Genomic DNA, 26,739 nt, shown 5'->3' on the forward strand with positions numbered 1-26,739 from the left:
TAATGAGTATGTAGCCAAAACTGAGAGAACTGCAGGGTGATGAGACAGTAGAAGTGTCAGAATAATTGTCTGAAGCTATATAGTAGTGTGATTTCTTCTGCTTAATTAGGAAAAAAATCAAAATAATATTTCAAATCACTGAAGCATTGGACTTTAAATCTAGGTTTTCAATTTATGTACAAAATATGAGTGTGCGTGTGCATCTGTGTACCAGTGTCAAGCAAGTTGTTTGACTTCCTCCTTAAATATTACTTCTTACCATACAATCTTTGTTTCACAGCGCTGGTATATATAGCTTGCTTGGCTGAGTGCTCTCCCCATTGCTAAATTTATGTCCTGCTTAATAGGCTTGTGTACTTTCCATGTGTTTCTGGCAAGTGCTTTTGACAGTGTGCCTTTATACACATCTTTAAATTACAGATTCTTTTTCCAGCAGCCCATTTTCTAAAACTTACATGCGTCAGCCACCAAAGCCATATAACTAATGTTGACACCAACAGATCCCACAGTAGCTTACACATACCACTCCTTGGTGTTACAGCAGCTGGGCGCTATGTTTACAATTCACTGTTTTTTGGGCAAGTGTTAACTGAAACGTGTAACATAGAAAACATAAAAAGATTAAAAAATTAAGAGCTTTTTTACTTTAAATAGCAATGAATAGACAGAGCTGAGGGCAAAAATGAACATCTCCTAGTGCTCCATCTCTTGCAGAGCTCTGCAAAGTCCTTTTGCTGCAGGTCAGAGGCTGGGTGTGCAATAGCCTCCCTCTTCCTTCCTTCTTCTTTGAAATGGCTTTGTCACCAGGACATGAAATTTCCACTGCCATGCAGCCATTTTAGGCCCTCACTTCATCTGCCTGTTCATCCTGATTGGCATAAATGACTTTTTATATTATTACCTCCTGTCTCCTGTGTTGTTGGGAACTCTTCCTCAATCAGCCTTACAAGTTAATCCAAGTCAACTGTGTAGTGATCTGCTACATAATTACTTATTGAGAGAATTCAGCTCGAAAAGTGGATCCACTCTGTATGGTGATCTTCTCTTCATACAGGATTATCCCAACAGATGATCTCATGACTTTCAATATCTGTTCTTACACTTGTGCCAGAAGCAGAAGTTTCCCCTGTTCCCTCTGCTACAATATATGAAGGCAAAAGCCAATAGAGGAGTCAGAAAAGCTGCCCATTCAAAACCCAGTTCACAATCTGAGTTTTACATTACCACTGCCTTAGTTCAGTGACCTTTTCTTGTCATATTGTTCATTTCAGTAAAAAAGGCTCAGAAAGACAATTTATTGACTAGAACAAGTGGTGACATTGGCAAGAATAGAAGACATTCCCTATCTGATTTTGGGAGCATGCATTTCAGGTCATTGCTTTACCTTTGATAAAGTATCAAAAGGAGGAAAAATTCTGAAACTGTGGAGAAACCGGTATAATGTTATGCAGACTTTAATTTAGCAAATAGCATGCAAAATGAAATTAGTAGTATTTTCACAGAGCAGATTTGCTGTAGATTTTGTTGAATATGGGACTAGATTGGATGCAATAATACTTTTATATGGTACTTTCAAAGAAGCTATTCCAAAAGTTTTTCTAAATAGAGAACAAGGAAGGAAATGATCCTGTGTGTAGCAGTTCAAAAGCAAGACTGGCAGCAGAGCACTGAAGGGAACTATTTCTGCAAATAGCATGTCAGTACTTAGAGCAGATTTGATCATCAGCATTGTCGGAGAGCCGCAAGAGCAAGGCTCCTCCATAAGGGAAGGCAATCAGGGAGGTAAGGGTGGCCGTCACCCAAAGGCAGTGCCCTCTCTGATGCAGACATAGCCCCACAGCACCCCACAGCCTGCAGGACAGGTCCCACCGACAGCCCAGTGACCAGCAGACAAGCAGGAGGGCGTGGACAGGTCCCAGCTCAGTGCAGGAAGGGCAGGCAGCAAGCCAGGAGCAGCCTGGGACAGCACTGGCCCCCACTTGCCCACGGCATAGCTCAGCTTCAGTGGGGCTCCTGGAAAGGGGCACAGAAGTGGAGGTCCCAGGAGAGGTGGCCAGAAAAAATAAGGCCTGATGGTGCACTCAAGGTCCTGATGAGAGTATGGATTAATGACAGAAAATGTAAGAGGGTTTTAAGTGGCAGTGGTAAAAAATGAAATGTTAGCTTCAGAGCCCATTCCTATCTCACATAGGAGGACTTGTATTAACTCTGCAAGGACAAAGGCTACAGCCAGCTATCTTTCTTACACAATAGAGATGTTTACTTCTGTCTTCGGTGGAAATGCAGAATCCAAGATATGGGAAAGCAAAAGGACAGCATTTAATTTCAAAAATTAATGGGCCTCACTAATCCTACCTTAAAGCCTTTCATCCTTCCAGAAAAAAAACATGTTCTTACCTTGAATTAGTTAATTGAAGGCAGTGCAGTTTTCAGTGATCAGATCAAGTGAAGCACTAACCAAGGTAAACCATTTTTGGTGCGCAAAGTTAAGGCATAAAGAGTGTTTCCATAGCTCCAGTTATTTAAAGCCTGTGAAACGTGAGCTCTGCAAAACATAAGGCAGCAAAGCCTCACGTTTGGTCCCATGATCCTCCTGTCAGCTGTAGATCTTCAGAGATGTGCCAAACCATGGATTTGCGTGTGGTCATTAGGATTGACCAGTGCTGCTGGGATCAAGAAATCATTAAAAAATACAAAAATACATTGTAGAAACATTCCTCAAGAAGTGTCAGGTTGGAGGCTGATTTATTTGCACACAAAGAATAGGAAAAAAGAGAAGATAAATGGGCTTCGGGTTTATTTCAAGGCTTTTCATAAAACAGCTACTGAAATACTGACCTTGGAAATAGTGAGTGTAGTCCACAAAGCAAAACCAAGTGATGTAGTGTTTCCTCTTGAGAAGAGAGTTTTCCAACACTTCAACACCTTTCATGGTGTGTGTGCAATTACACTATGTTTGCTTCTTAACTTTAACAAGATGATAAATAAGGATTATTTGCTTATTTAAGATATTGGCATGAACATATTAGAAAATGTTTTGGGAGTGGTGGTACGCGAAATAATTCCTTGTGGTTAGTTTTCAATGAATGAGAAGCCTTTGGTAGGGAGTAGTGAGGGATCAAAACAGAAGTTTCTCCAGGTCTTTGAAGTCTTGCAACCAGATGATTTTGCTCCACCTTCTTTGCAAGGTGAGAGTAGACTTGCCAGACTCCAGTGATATTTTTTGTAATCCCACTTTTGGGAAAGCATCATGAAGAGGAAGGCTGAAGAAAAAATAGCTTCCTTCATCCTCCCTCTGGAGTTTGTCTGAGGGATGGCTTGCAGGGAATTCTTTTGCAAATCAAGAAGTCTGAGGTAGTAAAAAGGGAGTGGTCTGGCAAAAAAGGTTGTAAGTTCTTCTGTAGTTTTCTCGCACTGATAATGCTATTAAGGAGAGTAGTTTGTGTATCTTGTTCCCTGACTTTTGAAAGGCTGAATCGTAAATGGTAGAAATTTTTGCTTTCAGCTTATAAACTGGTTTTTTGTGGTTTTAAAGAAAGCTAGAGTTGTCCTAAAACTCATGTGGAACTTCGATTAAGCATATCATGCAGAATTTATGCAATTAAAAACTGCTGGATGGTCCATTTGTCACACATAATGTCTTAAGAGCAGGGCCTTGGAAGGCAGGGCGTTAAAAGGAACGTGGCTGTGCACAGACATACTGCTCCATACATTAGTTAACCTTTCATAGGTTTGTAAAATAAAAGTAGCTACTTGGAAAGTTGAATCTTTTTAAGAACATCACCTTATCAAATAATTTTCATGAAAGTTATTTCATGCCTTCAACAGATTTTGTATAATCATCACTTTATATTTCTTGCCTTCAGTCAAGCTGTGAGGTTAAATTATATTAAATAAACAAAAAAAGAGATTATCTCCTAGCCTTATTCAGTATTGTGAACTACATAATAATGCTACAGAACATATTCACAGTTGTACATATATCCAGAAAAATAATAGTACATGCTAAAAGTGCTATGGAAGTGGCTGGTAAATATGGGATTCTTCTCTGTATGGATACCTCCCACACACCACTTTGAAATTCATTCTACCTAGAGCAAGCATTTGCAAGATACTTGTTAGATCTTTTCAAAGTATGATTTTCCATAAAAATACATTTAGATACAAAGTGTTATTTAGAGATTTTATGCCAGACTGCTCCTGTTTTACTCATGTCCCAGGTAAGAAATGTTATTTAAAATCTTGGTTACAAGGAAAGTTTTCTCCAGAAACAATATCGGTTTGCTATCCATGTAGTGCAGTTTATTCTATCAATGTGAAAAGATGTTTGTTGTGGTGCTGATCATTGTCTTGATTTTTGTTTCCTAAGGAAGTGTCTTATGCTCTGTCAGTTTGTCTGTCCCTGCCTAACCTTTGAAACTATTGCCCAATTTCAATCTGATTTGATAAGGTAGGAATCTTGACAATGCTGAGTTGCTACAAGTTCTGTGAAAATCTGCATTTGACTCAAGTAGAAAGACCGAGGTTACTGCCTTCATGAGAGCCTTTCATTTTGAGAGGCAGAAGCTGCTTGGGCAATGACTACTCTCCTAGCCCTCAACAAGCCACGAACTCTTGCCCTGTAAGAAGCGGGAGAGATGTGGAGTGAAATGGAGAAGGCATGCCAGTGAGGACTTGGGGATCTAGGACATAAGTCAATAGGATGTCAGGTTTCTTCAGTTCTACTTTTTGAAGATAAACCTATTTAAGTATTATATACTGGATATTTCTGTATAGGAATCTCTGAGCAGATATTAAAGCTACTCCTTTACAGGACTCATAGAGATGAGCTATGACTGCCAGAGTGAGTCACATCTCTGTATTTTCTTTGTTGCTTATGGCACTGTTGAAAGCACTTACTGCATAGAAAAATTCAATAGCTTGAACCCATATCATCGCATTCATTTAAAAACTGGAGTTGCAACATTTCTGGACAAGACTGAAGAGGTGATATTTACCAGAGAAAACCAATTTCTGTATACTTTCATCGCCTGCATGGTGTTACTTTTTAATAATGGAAAACAAAGCCATTAGTGTCCTATGCCACATGTGAACAGATCCTTGTGTTCAAATAGAGCCCTACTATACGGGTTGTAGGCCCAGGGTCTACAAAATGAAATCCTGTTGTATTTACTTTGTTGACTAGAAGATTGATAGGTAGTTTAGCAAGTTGGAATGGAAAGTAAAATGTACACAGTAATATTACAGATGTTGCCTTACAGACGAGTAAACATTGGTGGTTTATAAATTCTGGCATTGCAAAGCTTGATGGTGTATATACCTTTAAAAATTGCACAGGTATATGTGTGTTTCAGAAAACCTTCTATCTGGGGACCATTTTCTGAGTCATAAAGTTTTCATTTGGATTTTAGAAAATCTGTCTGTAATCCCTTAGCTACAAAATAAATATACTGTAGCCTTTTCAGATACCCTACAAATTCCTTCTGGTGAGCTGAATCACAGTTTCATTGAGAAATCTTACATTTAGAAACTCATGGCTCCTCATGGCTCCTAATGTCCAGTGCCTATCTAGATAACCAGCTGAGATGCTTTCTAGATGCACATCAGGGGATCTCAAAAACTCTTGTGTGCAAAAATTAGTAAGACAAGAAGAGCAGATGAGTTTGTTTTCTGTTTTGTGCAGCTATCTTTAAATCCACAGAATTTAGACTGTACCCTAACCCTTAGCACATACACTGTTGAGTTAATTGATCATAAGGAACCAGTAAAGATCTTGGGATGAAAACTCTTGATGTTTTGTTGGTACATGGACCACAGTGCAAATCCTGGCAGCTAAACCAGCTTCAGGTATATGGGTGCTTTTTCGACCCCACGTGACCTTCTGCTCTGTGTAATCAGCTCTGAGCTGTCCCTGATGCAGCTCACTAGGCAGAAAGCAAGTTTCATGCAGGAAAGTTCAGAGAGCTGCAGGGATGCCAGCGCCAGCAGATGATGCTGGATGCATACAGCAGGTCTGGCACACTAAGGGAAAGACTGCACAGATAGTGCATGTGCAAAAGAGATCATTCTACTTAGGTTCATTAAATCTGGTTACTCACTAAGGAAGGGGAACTTTACTAAAGTTATCCTTGCCTTTCAGTTTTTAAAATTAATTCCTGCTTACTGGTTTCCTGATCTGTGGCCTGGCTGCACAACAGAGCAGAGTCAATGCCACTGCCAGTGACAATGATGGGGGTGTTCACAGAAAACTCTTCTGTCCCTCACATTCTGTGCATCTTGTATTTGCGTTTAGTAAAATGCAACAGATGACAGTTACGTTCCCCGTTCATACTCCAAAAGGATCTCAGCCTGTAGATCACAGCACTGCGTGTCTTGAATTCAGGTAAATTCAGAAAGAGGAGAATGGGTGAGCACACAGTGTAGGCAAGCTGCATCATGAGAGGGAGGCCACTTTCTCAAGATAGACATGGATGTCTTATTTTTATTTTTAAAAATATATTCTGTTTTCCTCTTTGTTCTTTCAATTTCATCTATGGAAGCTAAGGATAAAGTAGTAGTCATATAACATAAGAAAGCAAATAGAAATGGACACAAACTTTTAAAGCTTTAGGCCAGTTCAGATCTGGATCAGAACTTTTCAGCTAGTTTTCTTCATGCAGTAAGCTGACTTACTATAGGATCAAATCCCTTTTCCCTGAATTTGGGGGTGGGGCAGGGAAGATTAAATCATTTGGGTTGGAGCAAGATACAAAGCAGTTTTTATAGCTGTTCACTGCTCCATAGTCAGGCACTGAGTTGTGATATCAATATGAGAAAATGCACTGCCTGCTCTGATCTATTCCATTTTTCTGGTATACTTCTAGCTGGTTTTCCTCCCAGAACTCTTCCTCTACAACAACATGGATTGAATGTGTTTTTTGGAGGAAGTGGAGTTTTGCCAAATAGGATTTGCTACTCTGCTAGGGGAATTCTCCATTGCTGGATGGTGATAAGAGCTGAGCCTTGTGCACTGATTTAGTAAGCTAAAGTGAGCACTTGTAACAAAGTGGTCCCTAGAATTTACAACTCAAAATATCTCTCCTAATAGAAGCTAAAAATATTGTTTGTTGTAAATGAGTTTGATCTTTTACAGACCAGGTCTATTAGATCATCTTGGAAACTTCTGTGCTGCTTGATGGCTGCATGGTTCCCTCTAACTGAGCTCTAAGTACCAATGTGACAGAAACATTTTGCAGTAAACAAAGATTATGCAACTACAAGAAATCACAGAGAGTACTGGAGCACAGAGTCAAGTTCGGAAGTACAATTTCCTTTCCAAACAGCAGCAGTTCTGGGAGCTTACACTATGCCATGCTATCCTGGAGGAAGCAGGATGATTCTCTTCTCACAAGCCTGAGAGTTTAACAGGCTGCATATAAAATCCCAGGGCTCATTTATAACCAGGCCACCCAAAAGTTCTAGCTCACTTTTGTATCAAATATATACTAATATTTGTACAAGTTAGACAGTGCTGCACCATCTCGAGCAGGTAAACTTATGGATTACAATGAGAGTTTCTGGCTTCTTCAGGATGATACCAGGAAAGCTATGATCCAATAGAGATATTTAATGATATTGGTAGGGATTTAGGAGGCTACTGTGATCTCTCCGATTCTTCTGGGGAAGAGCATTTGCTCTTCAACAGAACTGTGTTGTTTGCTAGAATTGGTTCCCTGAATAGTTTGATCAGGAATTGCCTTTTCTTTTGGGAGTCATGTTTAATGCTTTTTATAATGTTGTCCTCCATCCCCCATCCCCAAAATGTTAGACTATGTCTTTAGCAGGAGCACAGCCAGCGTAGCTTTAGGACTGAAAGGTTCTTTTGTTGTTTCTGTTTCTTGGTGCTCTTTTTGTATCAATCCTAAGGATGCGTTGGTCTGGAGAATTAGTGGCTAGAGATTGCCTTTATCAGGAATTCTCCTGCAATATTCTTATGGTTGCTGTCATGTGCTAACTTCAAGCAATACGTCTGGCTTACTCATATGATAAATGCTTTATTTCTCCTTCCCTAAACAAGAAGGGTCAAACTACATGCATTTCTTACAAATCAGTCTAAAGATTTATTTGTGATAGATAAGTAGGGAACTAATCAGTAATCTATTCTGTCAGCTTCAGCTACAGACATCTCAGCTGCTCTTGTGTCACTCAGACTATTGCAAACTAGGAATAGTTGTGTCCCCCTCCGCCCAGTCCAGGAGCCCGGTCTTCATCTGTCCCCTCTTGCTTGGTCTCAAGTTCTAAATCTCCCCACCTGCCCCTTAAGCAATAATTAAGGCAATTAGCCTCTGTCTCCCAGGGCTAGTTGCTAACATAATCCAACTGATTTACCTCCAGAGACATTTTATAAAGCTCAGCAAAGAAAAAAAAAAAGGTTGCTACTATAAGCAGATAGAGGCAAAAGGCAGAAAGGAAAAGTAAGAACAAGCTAGTCCTTCATTCTCTAGTTGTGCCCTGTACTTCTCCTCTCTTGCAATGTGCTTCTCTCTTGCATATGCAACAAATTTGCGTTGTGCCCCTGTTGCGTTCCTAGCTTTCCCCCAAAGAAATCAATCTTTAATATGTCATCTTATTACAAGGATAATTGTAAATGGCTGTTCAGTACTGAACAGATTATTTTGGGTTACGTGCATGTCATTAATCAATTGGCTTTCGTTTTTCGCATGAGTCTGTCTCTCAATATGTTACCATTACTGTCTTTTTTCCTCTAATCTGTACTTCTGAAGATGTAAATGATCAGTCAGACTCTCATGATCAGAAGAGGAGGAGTGACAGGACTGTCTCCTCTCACCTATTCTGGCATATGACTGTAGTGACTGAGCAACACAAACTGAAGGAGGGAGAGCCTAAATTTGTCTCAAACGATGGAGACAGGTGAGTTGGAGTTCCCTCCTCCACTGCTTCCACCAATTGATTTTTAATCTCCTTCCCAAACATTTGCACTTCTGCTATGCTCAGACTGGAAAGGAGAAAGGTAGGAGAACCTCTGAAATGCCATTGCGTAGGAATGAAGTAGGAAGAGGAAATCAGCACAGGGAAGAACTTACGATAAATTCAGAAAGAGCATGCCAAGAAAGGTCCATTGTTAAACCATTTTCATCTCTCGTCCTGATCATCATTTTTAGTTCCTTATTATTTCCCACTTTTGTTCTGTGCACGTGTTCTTCTTACTCATATGAATTAGGATAAAAACCGCTGCTCCTCCTTCCTTATTAGAAAATACAGGTGCACAGCTTAGCATGTAACTATGCGTTTAGTAAGTCCAGCTGCTGTGTAGCCTTAGGCAGACTTCATAGGGAGTTGCTGAGTTCCTGGACCTCAAATAGCACTCTTTTGCCAAAGTCCTGGCAAGAACGGACAGAGGCATCCTTCGTCTTTGTTGCTTTCTTTCTCTTTACCTAGTGAAAACAAATGCATCTTTCCTTTGCTGCTGCTGCTGCTCTTGCGACACAGAAACCCTGCAGTGGTGATGTATTATTATCCCTACATCTGTCTCTGCTGTTACTCTCTGGAAGTTTCTTTTGAAACTTTGTACAACCCGGAAGCCTCTTGTGTAGCTTCCATCTCCAGCTTTCCTGGGATACACAGAGACAGGAGAGCAGGTTGAAAGTAAGTGTCAAAAAAAAAAAAGTCTTCTGACTTCCTGATGTAACTTGAACTCTTTTGCCTGCGAATCCACTCCTTGGGAACATTGCTCTACAGATAGAAAAAGCTTGCATGTACCTGAGCTGCTATGGAGGAGTAGAAAACTGTTATAGTAGAGAGTGAGAGGAAGAAAAAGGTGGTAGAGTATAGGGGCAGGTACAAAGTCTTTTGATTCCCTGTGGTTGTAGTTCTCTTAGCAAGGGCTTCACTTGTAGTTGACAGTCGTAGATTCAAGGGATGATGTTCACAAATAAGCACATAATTTCCCAGTGTAGATTCATGCTTTGGGACTTGAGAAAATAGCCTTATGTTTCATGTTTGTAATTGAAGAAGAAAACAGGTTATTGAACCCTTTTGGTGTCACAGCTTAAATTTATGGCAAGAGGGAGCAGAGAGAAATTTAAGGAGGAAGATGTGAAGGAAATAGTATGAGAGTCAAGAGAACAATGCAAGAGGAGAATGAAGCAATAAGTACTAAAGGCATAATGAGTTCAAAGAGAAAGAAAAGAATGAAAGATTTTAGGAGAAAGCAGCTTCGAAAAAAATAGTTTAAACTGAACCAAGGGGCATGAACAGAAGGAATAGCAAAGGAGGAAAAAAAAGAACAAACACTGTGGCAGTTTTCTAGTTCATTGTAGATGTTTGATAAGGGGCCCATGACTAAACCAGTGAATTGCATGTGGTTTGTATTCCCTGGTTTGTATTCCTCACTGCTGAAGTGAGGAAGGGGATTCTTCTACTTAGGTTTTCCAGCAGCAATATGCTCAAGATTAAAATAGAGCATCCGATGATGCCATGTTGACAAGAAACCCCCACTCTTCTGTATTTATGATAACATTATTTCCCCGCATACAGATATCCCTAAGAAATTAAAATCCTAGAAATAAAACAGTAAGGTTAGGACATTTAAACTACTACTCAAGAAATTATTTCACTCCTGTATCTCAATTCCTGCTTCTGCTGACGATAACTTCACGCCTAAATCAGACTTCAGAGGCCATGACTGCAGTTGTAGTATTCAGCAACTACTTTTGTAAAGCTAGCGGCAGTTCGGGATATTTTCTAACAATAGGGGCAGCACTGTTGGCCAGTAAGTGGGCTTTTTGAAGGATAGATTGAGTTTTGACAGGGATTCTGCTGTTTCCTTGCAGGAGAGTTCCTATGAAACTCGACTGTTGTACTCCTGCTGACGTGCTCAGTTATGTCTTACTCTTCTGTCACTTAGATGAGGACAGGCTGCAAAGAGAGGAGTGAGAGTCTTGAGGCTTGCATTGTGATTGTCATTGTGATATTCAGGTTTATATACATCTTATCCATCTTAGTTACTTCCTAAATGTGTTGCCTACATTAGCAGTTTCATTCTCACTTTAAATAGAACGAGAAGCAATTAATAGCCGAGTGTTTTTGCAAAATAGTTTGTAGCTCTTACCAGCCAGTTGTCTAACAATTGACCAAAGAACTGGTGGTCAAAAATGCTCACAACCTGCCTGTAATGTGAACCTCAGTAGTCACTGAAGTATATGTCATAAGAAAAATGTTCCGTAATCCCCATATAAACTGTCGCTATTTCATTTAAAAAAGAAAACAAAAAAGAAAAAACCCTGACAAACGGAAGGCTGTGGAATCTGGGTGGAAACTGTAAAGGTTCTTGGCAAAAGGTCAAAATTTCACCAAAAATTAGAAATGATAGTTTTCCAATAGAAGTTTTTGATTGTTGCATTTTGACAAAAGCACAAGAACTACATGGGGCACTCCCAGGCTCTTGGCTTCACAGAGCTATGGTAGTACCTGCAGTGTATGCTAATGCTGTCCTTAGGAGGGCACTCATGAAGTTTCCTTACCTTTGATAATCAGGTAGGTTTTCTTTTTTTTTGTAAGGTAGGCTCTTACAAGAGTATAACATCTTCATTCAAATCTTCTGGTTTGATTTTGGTTGTACTATAGGAAATGTTTAAATCCTGTATTGGCTCACAGTTTGCAGAAATCCAGAAGTTTGTGATGGAGCTTTCCTATGTGGCAGCCTCTGTTTCTCAAATTCACAGAAACTCTGTCAGATCCCTTTAAAGCTTCAAAATAGTGGTGTATGATGCCAAAAATAACTTAGGCTTTTATTTGAGTCTGTCACCATTTAGCTTTGACTTTTCAACTCCCACAAAGGACATTGTATTTTTGCCAAAAACACAGCAGCCACATTTTGCAATATGACCAGTTATTGAGACTTATGTAACTAGGGTTTTTTAGTATTTGGTTGAAAATACCTGTCTTCCTACATCAGTGACAGGAGTTCTAGAAGTCATTAATAAAACAAGTTTGTAAAATAAAAGCTGTGAGAAGTAGGCAAGTCTCCTGCTCTGTTAAATCGGCTCTGCCCTGGTACTCTCGACACTGGTGGGCTAGGGAGCTTTGGACACGCTTATTCTAATCCTCCAGAATGGCTGGGGAAGGAGCAGGAGCCTTCCTGAAAGTGCTGAATCAGGTAATAAGAGATTGGTTGTGGATGAATTAGAAAGAAGCTCATTAAACTATCGCCTCTAAATATACTTCATTCTTCTACTGGACTGAGAATTCTCAGTTGCCTCTCTGTTTTTACTCTCTACTTAAATTCTGAGGTTATTTCTACTAGGGCAAAGTGATGTATTTCAATAATGTTGGTCAATACCAGTAGGGATAGACCGAGGATAGACTATATTTTAGCTAAAAGGAGAAAATATACCCCAGGAAGATCTGTGTTTCGGGGGGGTCTTTCAATTATTTCTTATCTTTCAATTGTCCAAACTTCTACCTATCCACATAAATCCTGCTGGAATGAAAGTGTCTGGGTAATTTACAGTTTACTTATTGCTAATAAATGTGCTTCTGTTGAAAGGAATATTATAAGCAAACAGATAATATGATATAGACTTACTGAGAAAGAACAAGTAGGTAGTCTTAGGAGCAGTCATTGTTCTCTCAGTGACTACTGTAGAAACAATGACTCTGGAGAAAAGACCATGTCAAAGATAATTCAGGAGAAAAATCTTTTTATTTCTTAATTCCTATTGTAAATAACTGAACAGTTGTCTTTCTGGAGCTTACATTGTTAACACAGAGCAAACAGAAAAGATCTTTTAATATTTCAGTGTAATACAAGTTTTGTGTAAAAATGTCTTAGACAATCTACTCCACAACACTTTACATGTTAGATAACACTTTTATAGAGTCAAACATATGAAACCCGAGATTTCAGCTCTCCATTCTTCTAGTACAAATGCTGTTATCCTCATGCTCCAAATAGCAGAATTATATAAAATGATGCCTTCCCATTATCAAGGGTGAAATTCTATGAAGGAGCTGGAAAAGCCAATTGTGGTGTAACAAGGGGAGCAAACTCGTCATAGTCAGATGCAAAGATATGGGTAGGATGAGCAAACGTGTGACAAGTTTATAAAAATGAGGTTAATTGGATCTTGAAATAAATGGTGAGATGCTGGAATTGTATTTGAGACTTTACAGTCTTTTCTGTAATAAGAAAAAAATTACAGGCTGTGAAGTTCCACACACATGACAGTATGAAGGTTTAAAGGGGCTGTGTAAAAAGGTTAATAACAGTAAAGTCTGGAAGAGAGAAAGGCATAGGATTTAAGAGGGATTGTGGAAAAAAATGGTTTATTAATGAAAAATAATAGAAAGCTAGACTTCTATAAAAACTGAAAGAGGATTGCTTAGGATAATAGCTGAACCTTAGTTTTCCAGTTATGCCTCCTGCTTTATTGTTTGAATTGAGGAGAAAAAGATAGGAACATTTGAATTCATAGTTTCATCTCTTCTAATACCAAAAGGGCACGTATGTGCCAGATGTATTTTACGTTTTCTAATGTGCTATTTATATTACATACGTTATAGTTTTAATGTAAAAAAAAACCCACTACCTCCTGTAGGCAAATTCCATGCAATATGGAAAACTCACAGTTTGTGCAGGAAAGAAGGTGGAACTCTAAGAATCCAGTATTCATTTCAAATAAAATTTTAAGGGGAAGATATAGGACATAAATTTCCCCTTAACCTTACAGGCTTAACCTTTTAATTTTGTTTATATGTCAAATAAAATGCATGCTTCTTACTCACAGTCAGTTCACTGAAAACCAGCGTGTTACACTTTTTTCAAAAACCTTGTCATATGTAGAATCAGTTAAACACATAAATGTGAAATAAAAAATTAAAATCAAGTTCTAATTTAATTGACAATTTTGGAAAAAAAGTCTTCAAAGCAATCAAATCTGGTGTCATCAGAATATTCTAAACCCTTTCTATATCATAGGATTTGTTTCTATAAAAATATGTATACACAATAGGACATGGGAAAATATGCGGAAAAGCACACATAATTTGCAAAAGTAATTGCTGAAATTGTAGACTTGTATGTGTTCAGTGGTACAGGGGGAAAGACTGAGATGTAGAAAGAGAAGGAAGAAAGGGTTGGAGGTACAACTGAGGGGACGAGCAGAACTGTCAGCTTTAGATTATGGTTTTATTTACTCATTAAAAAATTTTATTTGGTAACTCTTATAGAAGTGGAGGCAGATTTCTAGAAGAGACTCATCTATAGCCAGTAGAGTCTTTTCATCTCTGCCTACCTCACAACTCCTTTCCTTTCCGTGCTGTGTGGAAACCTGGGCCACTGTCTTGCCAGCTCTTCAAATCTCCAGATCTCTTCAGCTCACAGGAGTGCTGTGGTTTATGAGTGTCTAATGTAACAACTGAAAGAATTACACACTATCCAACTAAATGTAAAACTATCCAACCAAATGTAATTGTAAAATGTAATGTAAATGTGAAAAATGAACCTTCATTTAAAAAAAAAGAAATCTGCTACACTTCCTTCAGAGGCTTTTTTCCCTGAAAAGGTGGGGTCTTTTTTTCCCTTTTGGCATTTTTAAATAATCACAAAGCCATGATTTTTCCAATTTTAGGTCATTACAAATAACTAGGCTCAGTAATTAACTTTCTGTCACTGAATAACTTTTGGTCCAGTAATCAATAGCCTTCTTTGTACACTCACCAAGATAGCCAAGAGTCTCTTGCTGTCAGTTGCTGGGAGAAGCCTCATGCAATGAGTTCATGTGGCATCATCCTCCAAACCATGTCTGATGGCCATACACCAGTGTCTGAGCCTACCAGGCATTGGGGCACTATTGTAGACGTTGTATTTATTAATGTTCTGGATTACTTCTGCTTTATTTCTCACAAAGTAACAGCATGACTTCTGTTGGCAACTGTGGGGTTTCTGCATTACTGTCTTTTGCATGTATGGGGTATTCTTTTATCTTGCAAATAAAGTGATAAGCTTTTTCTGCTGTAAGCACATTAGAAATCAGTCAAGCAATAAATGAATATATTTTCCATAGAAAGGCCTCAAATGGAATACACTTTGGAGTTTTGGGAGTTGCTCTTTGAGAAATTTTCAAATCAAATAAAGAACATCCAGAGCAGACCAGTAAGAATGATTATGAATCTGGAAAACATGAGTTTCATAGCATGAATGAATGTATTGGGAAGAGAAGATTAAGGGGAGGGGACATGATAACAGTCTTCAAATATCTGAAAGATTCTTGTAAAGAGGGAAGAGAATGCTCTCTTCTCCAAGTACACCTGTCCTCCATTGTCATGTGGTAGATGATAGGTGAAAAAGAAATGGGCTTAGTATTGTTTATGAAAGTCAGAGGTGGGTGTTAAGAATATTTTAATAATTCTGAAGACAGTGAAACACTGATGCAGATTGTCTGGGGGATGCACGGCATCTCTGTCACTGGAAGTCTTAAGATAACAACCAGACAAACAGTGGTCAGGAATGACCTTCTGACCTTGTTCTGTGGCAGCAAGATGAACTAGATGACACTGTGATGCCCTCCTGGGTCTTTTATTGTACTATTTGACACTTAGTGTACTTCAGGTGACTTTTGTTGCTGATTTGTAATGTATTGGAAAGATGTTGATATTTCATGTCACAAGCTCCTGAAAGCAGTTTGTTAGGCCAGAACCTCTACTTTCATTTTTATAGAGCAGAAGTGTCTAATACTTATTATTGCAAGGAAGAGATTAAAATAATGAACTCAGAACCTTCAGCAAAGGGCAAGGACAAAGTGGTCAGACTGTATATATCAACATCTGAGTATTTTTAAGACAACTTTATAATCATCTAAATGTTTGGGGGAGGCAATACTCTTGGCCTTAGCCTTGGCCTCATTTGTTCTCCTTGAATAATTTCTCATTTTACATTGCTGTCACTTTCTTTTCCAGCCCACATTTGTTAAGCACAAAGGTTTCACCTGTGAAACATCTTGTGTCTACTAATGCTTCCACTCCATGATTGCTTTAATCTTGCACTGCTGTCAACAGAGAAGTGTATGCTCCCTCTATCCCTTCCATGCTCACACTCTCCTGTCAGCACAAAGGTTTGTGCTTTCAGGTGGTGAACTGGAGCCAAGAACTGATCCTGGTCTTAAACAGACTGGCAAAAGAAAAAAAAAACCAAACCCAAAACATTTTAACCAGGATCACTTCTCCAGTCTAGTTCACTGCAGGACCATAAAAATGTATGTGTCAAGGGGTGTACAGGAATCTGAATGAGCAGGTTTCCTGCCTGGCAAAGGTGGGAGCAGCCTTTTGGAAGGACAGTGCAAGACCTAAAATTGAGGAATGTGTACTAAGGAAAAGTTTTCCTCTGCTGTCCTACTCCATGTTTGGTTAGCACTGCAGCTGCTTAATAGAGTACTAAAAGAAAATGCTTATCAGCTTTTGCACAACTACAGAGTCAACACAAGTGAGAGAAACAGTCTGTTCCTTCTCTGACTCAACATTCATCTGTGCAGAAATACAAAAAGGTAGAATTTTTATTCTTAACTGAGCTTTTGTAACCTCTTCCCTCAGTTTGCCGATGCAACAGTTAGGGAAAAAACCATGGTTTTTTTTCCTGGTATTGTACACAGTCTTCAAATCCGTGATGAATAAATATGGATTCCTGTCATGCAACTTTCTCAGAGTATGTTATTCTCCACGGTTCATTTAAGATGCTAAAGTTGTTCTTGAAATAAATATTTTGGAGAAGACATTGGACAAGGCTCTCTATGCAATGCTTTCTTTAAAAAAAATTACTATTGCATTTTTGAGAGACATAGCTAATCCATTTTGGCCTGAATTTCTTTCCTTCACAAGAGCAAATCTCAATCCTGGTGCATAATTTATGATCTTGGCATCCAGCCCAAACATATGTACATACTGAAATCAGTTTTGCATCTGTTTAACTTCATGCACATGAGTAGTCTAATTGGATTTAGTCTGATGAAATGACTCATGCGAAATCAAATGTTTGCAGAACAAGGGTTTCAGACAGTAGGGTTCTTCAGGGCAGTGGCTTCTACAGCTTTATATGGTATCTAGCACATGAAATGGCTTTTTGATTATCTAGAAGCCCTCTGCATGCTGTATAGCTGTAGTACAAGGTGAAACAAAGAAGTACAAAAGAACAAGTCTTGCAGTCTAGGTCAGATCTGCTGCATAGCACTTGGACACAATTACAATAATTGTAACAATTAATTAATTGTAACTTTCTTTTCAAAAAAATTTCATCTGGGAGTCTCTTCAGGATCAAGGAAAATCACTCTTCTTATTGCTTCATAATAGGCTACTAGGCTGCAGCTGTTGCCCTTCTGGTAGCCATTGGCCTTCTGGTAGCCATTGGCCAGGCTAATTACTGTTGCTTATATTTGCTCGACACTCTGATAAGTTATAGCCATCATCTCCTATTAGGATGGAACCATATTCTTCTGGAGCCTGATAATTCAATGTATTCAACATCTCCTGCAAGGAAGAGTTATCTGAATGGGCAGCAATGTAGATATTCGTCATCGTCCCAGAACAAAATATCAGTGTGTCAAGAAAAGGAACAGGTTTTTCTGCTGCTGTCCCAAGTCTTATCTTCCCATGCCATCTCACGTCTGCCATCCTGAACCCTGGCTAATTTCTTGCCTCGTAACTCTGCAGTCGTAGGCTGTAGGAAGAGAAGAGGTGATGCTGAGCTTGCTACTTGTTGAAGGTGTTTGTATCCAGAGGCTGGCTCTTCTGTTTTCTTTTGATGTTTTCTCATTCTCCCTATGTCTGCTATAAGAGTCTAGGGAATGGAGAGTAGTCTAGAGAGTGAAAAGACTCAGGGAAGGGGATGAAAGAGGCTGCAAGATCTGATGTTAGGAGCATTAGCGATTAAAAAGTGGAACTCCAAGGGATTTGTACTGTGAGAATACAGTCTGGGGAGGATAGATTAAAAAAAAGAAGGCTTCGAGTATGGGTGCTGTTAAGGCAAGACAAGGAAACGTGTGGGAGTGACTCCAAAACTGATGGTGTACAGAGGACCAACGTAAGATGGAAATGAAAACAGGGAAAGAAAAAAAGTAGTTGGAGTAAGAATGTAAAGCAAGAAGTATACCTTAAAGATGAATGGTTTTGTTGGCCTTTCCCTCCTACCTCACTGCCCAGCTACGTTCTGTGATTGGTGAAAACACCCTGAAATAAACACAATTTTAGGAAGCTCAGAATGTAGATCAAGGCATGTGATTTTAAGTATTTGAAAGGTATTTTTGATTGAGGCATGCTCCTGACTTTTGGTGACATTTAGGCCGGAGGCACCTAAAAAAAGTATGTGAAGTTCATTGTGTAGCACCTGATTCAGGACTCTCTGAAGTTGATAGACTACAGTATGCTTCGAAGCAAGAGAGGAAAATATTGAAATATTACAGGATGAAAATATTATAGAAGTAAAATTGTGCTCTGAATTACCTAAATGTGAATCTGATGGCTCTGGTGACGATACTTTCTGATACTTTTGTGTGACTGGGGGAAAGCTTTGATCTTAAAGTGTTAAGTTGTAGAAGGCTTTTTATTATTGATGTCTTTTTGTCGTGTGCAGTTTGAAGTGTATGCAGAGAAAACAGGTAACTGAAGTCTTGATATTGCAAGGAAAAATGCACAGTATTGACTTTTGGTAACTGTAAACTTTTTGGTCCTACAAGTGGATACACTTTAATGAGATGGTCATCTGGTTTATCCAGCAAGCTGAATTTCTGCTCAGGGGAAAGTTCTGAATGCTGATAGGCAAAGAGAAAATGGTTTTACTATATGATTCTCAGAAGAGCATTCAAAATGTTAACAAGCCTACACATCTCTCATTCATTCTGGGGTTTTGCAAGTGAAACTAGAACATAAGCATCTCCATGTTTTGAATAACTTATTGCAGCTCTTGATAATATTTCATATTGATTGGATGAATATCAGTGTTTCCTACTTAAATCCTCTTTGCCTTAAAATGTGAAATTTTTAATCCTTTAGAGTTTTGTGCAAATCAACTGCCCTTTATTTACATCTTGGCTAATACAAAGAAGTTGGTATTTGTAAGAAACTGCTGTATGTAGTACTTAAACAAAGCTGTATGGCAAAGATCTCATGTTAACTGTAATTATCATAGGTAATTCATTTGTTAATTGATTTACTGAATTTGCAGCTGGTCACTTCTTTAAAGTACTGAAATGAATATTATTGTGAATTCTTCGCTCTTAGAAAGATTATGAGCACTTTATGTTGAACAAAGAACAAAAAGAAATCATGGCATTCTTTAAATATTTATAAAGCATTTTTGATGAGTAGATCTTATTTCCATGGTGAATTTTTACAAACATATTCTTTTTGTCTATTTTCAGTCCCCTGCACATAGCTATTCAAGCTATGACTCTGGCAAGAATGAGAGTGTAGGCAGAGGTGCTGAAGATCTGTCTCTGAATCGAGGAGATGAGGATGAGGATGACCATGATGAGCAGGAAGATCCTGAGAAGGTTAATGAATCAGATGGGGTAGAAGCTGAGCGACTGAAAGCTTTTAATGTAAGTCCTCTTGCACTCATTGTCTTGTTTACTTCTACTATTCCTTTTACATTGTTATTTATGGGTAAGTCTGACAATATTAAAGGCACATTAATTTAATTTGCAGGATTTATTTCAATTATTATTTTAATGCACATTAAACTCTTGCCAACAGACGACAGATTTACTGTGTTTTATTTAGAATTTTAAGGCACAGTGCCATCTTTACCAGTGAGGAAAACAAAGCTTTGTTCTGTATGTGTGCATGTGCGCCTGTGTGTGTGGATGTGGATGTGTGTATGTGCATGTTCACCCATTGAACGGAAAGGGGCTGTAGCTAGTTTATGAGAAGACCATTCCGGTGGTCAGCTGTTCTCTATTGCTTTCCCAATGTATGTAATTATGCATGAAAACACAAGCAATTGCTCAAACAAAGAAAAAGTGAGAGTCAGTTCAATAAAATGATTAGCAATCACAGCTTATTGTTAATAATGAAACTTAAGTAGTGCCTATTTTCACAATCTGTTCTGGTTTATCTCACAAGTTCTATATCCTATAGACTATTCTTTCCTTGTCTTTTTTTTTTAATCAGCCCCCCCCCAAAATAATCCTTTAAAGAACTGTTTGCTTAATATCTCTGGCTTCCCATTACAAAGCTCTTCAGTGGATAGAAAAAATGTCTTCCTATCAGTAATCAAGACAGGAAGCTAGGAAGAGAAGAGAGCCGCCCTCCAAACCCATCTCCTCTGTCTCCCTCTTGCCAACAGATGTTTGTCAGGCTGTTTGTAGATGAAAACTTGGACCGAATGGTCCCAATCTCTAAGCAGCCCAAAGAAAAGATCCAGGCTATCATTGACTCATGCAGGCGACAATTCCCTGAGTATCAAGAGCGTGCCAGAAAACGCATACGTACTTACCTCAAGTCCTGCAGGCGGATGAAAAGAAGTGGTTTTGAGATGGTGAGTTTTGATTTAAAAACCCAGCCCTAGTTTCCATCAAAACCCCATATGTAAATCCATGGCACTATTTTGTTTTCATCTTAGTGTCTTTTTTTTGTTTGTTTATTTTTTTGGTAATACCAGGTCAGAGGTTTCTTTTTCCCTCCTTCATTCTTCCTGAATTTATTCCTTTTGTTCACTGGTTTAAAAATGCTTTGAGACACTAGAGTTCACAAGATGAACTAGTATGGATGTATAGGAGAAGAAGAACAAAGCAAGGCATGAGGAGGGAAACCAAATGATGGCATATATAGTGACTTATTTCCTACTTTAGGTTACAGTTAGAGATTTTTGCCTGGAAAAGTCTTGCAGTAAGATGGATTTTTCTTTAAAATGCCTCTGCTAACTGGATTTCTGTGAGCTCTGTAAAAATTAGATCCTGCTAGAGAAATGCTATACCCAAGAAAATGCCCAGTGTAGTAACATCACACTGGCAATGGTTTTAGCTTTGGTTTTTTTTTCTTGTACATTTTAGCCTATTACTTATCAGTAAAAGTTACTCCTTTGAAATCTTTCAGTTGATATCTAGGTGTGAAAAACACATTAAATGGTTTTAAAACACAGACATCAAGCTTACAGTTTGAACATCCCAATGGTTTAGCAATTGTAATTGAACCAAAACCCATGAAAATTATGATGGTATACAACTGTCAGTGTTTTCAGACATTAATTTTTTAGTATTATTCAGTAGCACAGGAATGGGCAAATAATAAGTCTTCTCACCAATTGGCAGCTTCGTTATTTCTAAAAAACTTTTGTTATTTCCAAAACCCAGGAAAGTTGGAAGAAACTAGGTAGCTGCACACCTTATGTTTGACGTGTCTTAGCTATCTCTCTGGCCTTTAGATGACAATAAAATCACCTCATCGTTACAAATAGATATCATTTAGTGATTAAACATATCATTTTTTTTTTAATGAATCATCTGCAAACCCATTGATTACATTAAAAAATTACTGGAGATGATTGAATTTTACTGTTTCTCTCTTTCTCTCTGTCTTTCTCTTTCCTGCAGTCTTTGCAGAATACTTATGATTTCCATATGTTGTTTAAGATGTTAGCTGACAGTTTTAAGAACAAAATATCAGGTTTATTTGTAGGGTAAGACCACTATTGGATAACACAAAAAGCAAAGACAGAAACTAAATTTTATGTGTTTGTGATTCTAATCAACTGCATCGGTTTATTATTTGAAACATTGGGATAACACTGTTTCTGAACAATGGAAATGCAGATGAAGAGAGACAGGTAGAATAAAGGACATCTGTACAGATAAAAGGGCCAAAGATTGACTGGTGGTGTACAAGTCAGATTGTACAGCCTTCCAAAATAAAAGAAGGAAAAACAGAAAGTAAATATTTTCTATGATACACTAAGTAGCATCAAATTGCATCTACTTGCTCTGGCTGAAAATAATTCAGCAACATCAAGTTCAGCTTTCACGATGCCAAATATTTTTATTTTGCTGTACTTTCAATTGAAAATACTTACAAAATTAGCCAATGCTAGCAAGTCTCCTCACTGTTTCAATTTATGGCCTCATTACTGTCATTATTCACACTGATGAGCAGTTATGTAAACTGGCTCATTTTTTGTCATCTGAAAGACTTGCACAACTGTTTTGCAATATGAATAAGGGGCTTACAGTCTGACCCATAAGAGCTAGGTTGGCTTGACTTCAGTGCACATTTGCAAATGTTACTTTCATGTGAATAAAGGTTGCAGGATCAAATTTGTTCCTGGGAGGGGAAAAGGAGCAGAGATTACCAGGAATGTGATCCAAATAGGCGATCTTTATAGTTCAGAAATATTCCCTATTTCTATAATGTTCCATGACAGTTTATGATGGGCTTTATTTCTTTTTAAACAAACAAATTACCCTCTAAAATATTGACTTTGCTGCCCATGAATGGAAGTGACAAGGCACTGGAGCTTATGCCAAAGATTTCAGCCCTCTTGGGCCTGAAGGGACATCTGTCCTGCTTCCCCGTTTGCAGGTAGGAACACAAGCCAAAGACTATCCAAAGTCTTTGGAGGAGCTCCCATTAACTTCCTAAAAGAATAAGTGGTGGTTTATGTTTATGTCTTGAATAATTCTGAAATGTAATACGTATCCATTTGTTGTTTTTAATTATTTTCTGATTTCTAAATTACTGTGTCAGCATCTCCTGATTATAAGCAGTTTTTAAAAATACTACCATGGACAGAGGCGCTTGACTGTGTGATAATTTTAAACGTACTTACCATTTTGACAGTGGAGAGGAATCACTTTGTCTGGATAATAACATTTGTTCAAAACAATCATGAAGGGACATGTTGGTGTTGATTTGAATAAGGTGCTACCCTCAAATATAGCAAAACAGGATAATGATCTCCTCAGGAACAATAGTGCTACTGTTGTTATATTAAATAGGATGTCAGATAATAATCTCCACAGGAGATGTCTTTTGCTATAGACATATTAAACACAAGTTTTTCATTTTGTTCAGGTTCAGAATGCTACATTTTGAGCATCTAGTTGCAAGAGAAAAAGAGAATAATCTCATATATGGCATATGACAGTTCAGACTGTGTGTGGAACAGTGCAGCTATCTACAGTGTCATATTGTAAAGTGAAGAGAAGATATAAACACTAAGTTAAATTACTGTAAGACTGCATAGTAAAGATGAAAAGGCATGCCTGAAGCTGGCTTCTGTCAGTTATTTGCCATCTGTAATCCCAATGACAGTTCTTGCTGCATAACAGGCCAGTTCTAGCTCTGAGGCAATGGCAAAGGCTCAGTCTCATGAGTGTTCATATTGTTAATTAATGTGTTTCTTGGTATTAATATTTTTAAGAGATTGCTTATAGTTATTCTGCTTCTACTTATGACAGATAGTTGTTTGTGGACTCCAAGGCAGCTTGCATAGCTTCGTTACAAATATTCCTTTGAGGAGTTCCCTTTCTACATAGGAAATGCTTTCCCCATTTGACTGTGCAGCTTGTAATTGTGCCATTTTCATTCTGACACAGCATATCCCTCAACAAGGCACTGTCAAAGTTTTTCTCATGAATTGTAAGATTGTTCTTCTCCTCCCATTGTCTCTTGCTTATGGACTGTTGAGAATGTTGTCTTACTAAATTCTATGATCTTGCTCAGAATCTTTCATTGGGAGGGAAGTTTATCAAGTCCTGAAATCACTGGCTCTTCGATGGGATCTCTAGGTTGTGCTTCCACCTGCGCTATGCTCTAGCACTTTGTGAACTTCTTAAAGTTCTTGATGTTCTTAAATTCTTTCTTTTTCTCTTTATTAGCCCATAAGCAAAAGGAAAAAATACATTACTGCCTCTTTCTCAAGGACTGATATTAATGAGAATTCCTTTATATACATTAAGTGTTTTGTGACCTATATATGCTATACAGGAGGAATTTTCTCCCCAAAATGGTCAAATGACTTGTTTCACTAATGTTTTTAAAATCCATCCTTTAGACTTGTCCCAGCTTCTGTATCTATAGAAAACTGCCAATAAAAAAAGATAGTAGACAGCTGCTGAAGGTATGTGGTATGTATTTATTTAGTTACAGTCCAGAAAAATTTTAAATGCTAGAAATAATCAAATGAGGTTGAATTGACTTAATAATTATATTTTCTTACTACTATCTGCTTCCTCCCATCTTCAGGATTTCCTATCATCAGTCTCATTGCATTCAGTTTGAAACTACTTCTTACAGTATCTTTTTCACAGTTATGCTATTTTTTCTATGTGCATCCCAATGCAAGAGCGAGGTCTTAAACTCTCATTCACAAACAGATTCTTCCTTTTGTTTAAGCAAAAGGAAACCCTCCTTCCTAGGCACTACTGTAATACAAAGCAATAGTATCAAAGAGCAAAGTGTTCTTATGTATTGGAGAGAAAAGGCTGGTCATAAATACTTTTCATTATCTGAAGACAAGTTTGGATGTGTCAGGGAAGAAGAGTCACACTATGCCTGAAGACAGTTCCTCAGTTAGATCCCAGTGTTATTCGTCCCAGCTCCTTCTGTTCTATCACCAGCCTCAATAACAAATAACTAAGCTCTGTATCTTTCACTGCTTCTGTCATTTGGTTGTGCCAATTGGCTGTAAGAGATGTTTTAACGATCTGCAACTGTGCACGTGTTGATCGAGGTGTTTTAAATGTGTCTAGTGGCTTGGAGTGCTTCTATATTTTGATTGAGCAACTTCGGTAGGGAATGGTTTTCAGAAGCAGGTATGTTTTCTGAAGTCTGCCTCATTAAGATTTCTCAGGATAGATATCTAGCCTCTGTTTTTAGGTTTTAGCTTTAGAGAGAGGAAGTCTTCATTATTTACTGAATGTAGTGCTGAATAGTCCAGCTGCCCTCGCAGTCACGTGGCTTCTCAGTCCTCCAGGCCTTTTATGGCTGGAAAGGTCATAAGCATTTTCAGGAAGATGAGGGTCTGTGGATCCAGGGATGCATACCTCATCTTGATTAATAAGCTGGGAAGCATTAAGAAAATTATCACAAGAACAGTTACATGAAGATCTCCAAATAATAATAGCTTGCTTTGTACTATACCCCAAACTCTGTTGATTGGTCACTTTCCTTTCTAAGCATCTCACCCTTGTTTGACAGTGGTTAGCTCATGTAAGTCTGATGGGCAACCTGGTTGAAAAAGGGCAAAGCTACTCTCTGACAAACTTTGACTTTTTTGATTAGGTCTCACATATCCTTAAAAAAAAAAATTCTAGAAACAGTTTCCCTAAGGCTCTTAAATACTTTTGCCCCCCCACAGAACAGTTAAGTGAATACTCATGTGATTTTTAAGAACTGCCTTTTAAATCTGTCTCAGATACATTTTGCTTTTCAATAACATTTGCAAGTATAGGCAATTTTGGAAAAGCGAGTAGCAGAAGTTGTTACACTTTTTCCAGTAACCTTGGAAAATGTGAAGAAGTTAGCTTTGAAAAAGGCATGATATTTGGAAAAAGAATGAAAACTTAAAAATGAAAAATACCTAGCAACCTGTTAGTAATTAGTCTTCCACATTCTGTGAGAGAGGAAAAGACATTTGTTTCACTTTTTTATTGAATTTAGAAGAAAAACAATCCCCTCCAAAATGGCAATAAGTTCTGATATAGAAAAAAACCTTTTTTTAATGGAGAAAAAAAATCTGGGGTAAAAGAATGTTCACCCTGATTACTTGTAAGCTTGAAATCAGAAAAAAAGTAGTAAATATGTCAGTTTTTCTTATGCTGTGATTCTGACTTAGACTGAGACCTCAGCTGCAATGTTACTTGATTAGCTGGTTTGTGCCAGTAGTTTAAGCCTATGGAGCCAGTTCAGTGTATTTGTTTAGGGGAAACAGGAAATCATGTTAAATCAGACTCAGTTTTTCCTAGTCCTCTGGAGTTCTGCTAGTAAACTGTTTACTATTGGAGTGTCCAATCCAATCCCCACCTAACTCAGAAGGACTTAGTTCAGCATGACGATTCCTGGGGTTCTCTGTCACTCTGAAATACCAGATAAATTTGGGATAGAGGTAATCCTACCTAAGTCTGCCAGAGAAATTAGGTGCCTTGGGCTCCCCCAGCAATCAGTGAAATGCTTAGATGAACCAATCCAGAGAGGTCCATCCCCAGCTGCCTCATGAGTCAACTTCTGGAGATACCTGTCTTTTCAATGGAAGAAAAAAGAAAGATGACTAGTTTAGACAAAATACTTGAGTTTTAGGTGGATAAAGTGGGATGGATATTCTTTCTGTTGTTCATATAAGTATTTTAAAATTTCCACTAGCCCTGCTGAAACTGCTCTCTTGAATAAGTGGAGCAGGACTTGGCCCCATATGTAGGCGCAGCAGCAGCAGCAGCAGAATGGTGGTTGATTGGAATATGTCACTTGCTTAACATTTAGACAGGAATATGGATATGTTAGGATATATATGGATATATTTAGGTGCTGTCATAATCAAGGTGCAACATGCAATGTTTCAATTAAATGTACCTTAAAGCTGAAAACTTTAAAAAGTGATGTGAACATCACTGAATGTTTTAAAAAGCCCCTTCTGCCATTTAAGAAAATATTTCTAGCTATTTCTTTGAATTCCTTAGTAGGTGTTACAATTGAGTATTTATCACAAGACTGCAAGACTGAGCAAAATATATCAAAACCCAGACTGAAACGCAGTGCCACAAG

At 38.2% G+C, this 26,739-nt stretch overlaps 1 protein-coding gene across 4 annotated transcripts in view; it reads left to right on the forward strand.

The window, feature by feature from the left end:
- Positions 1–26,739, forward strand: part of NOL4 (nucleolar protein 4) — a 195,570-nt gene that overhangs the window by 127,720 nt on the left and 41,111 nt on the right. For 2 of the 4 annotated variants that reach the window (XM_050891571.1, XM_050891573.1), the window contains exons 7-8: positions 19,407–19,586; positions 20,333–20,524. In XM_050891571.1, coding sequence (XP_050747528.1) covers positions 19,407–19,586; positions 20,333–20,524 — 372 coding nt within the window. The remainder of the gene's footprint in view (positions 1–19,406; positions 19,587–20,332; positions 20,525–26,739) is intronic. The other 2 variants (XM_050891574.1, XM_050891575.1) reach the window with 1 other exon arrangement.

The sequence above is a fragment of the Gymnogyps californianus genome, chromosome 2 (genome assembly GCF_018139145.2).
Source record: "Gymnogyps californianus isolate 813 chromosome 2, ASM1813914v2, whole genome shotgun sequence".
Lineage (NCBI taxonomy): Eukaryota > Metazoa > Chordata > Aves > Accipitriformes > Cathartidae > Gymnogyps > Gymnogyps californianus.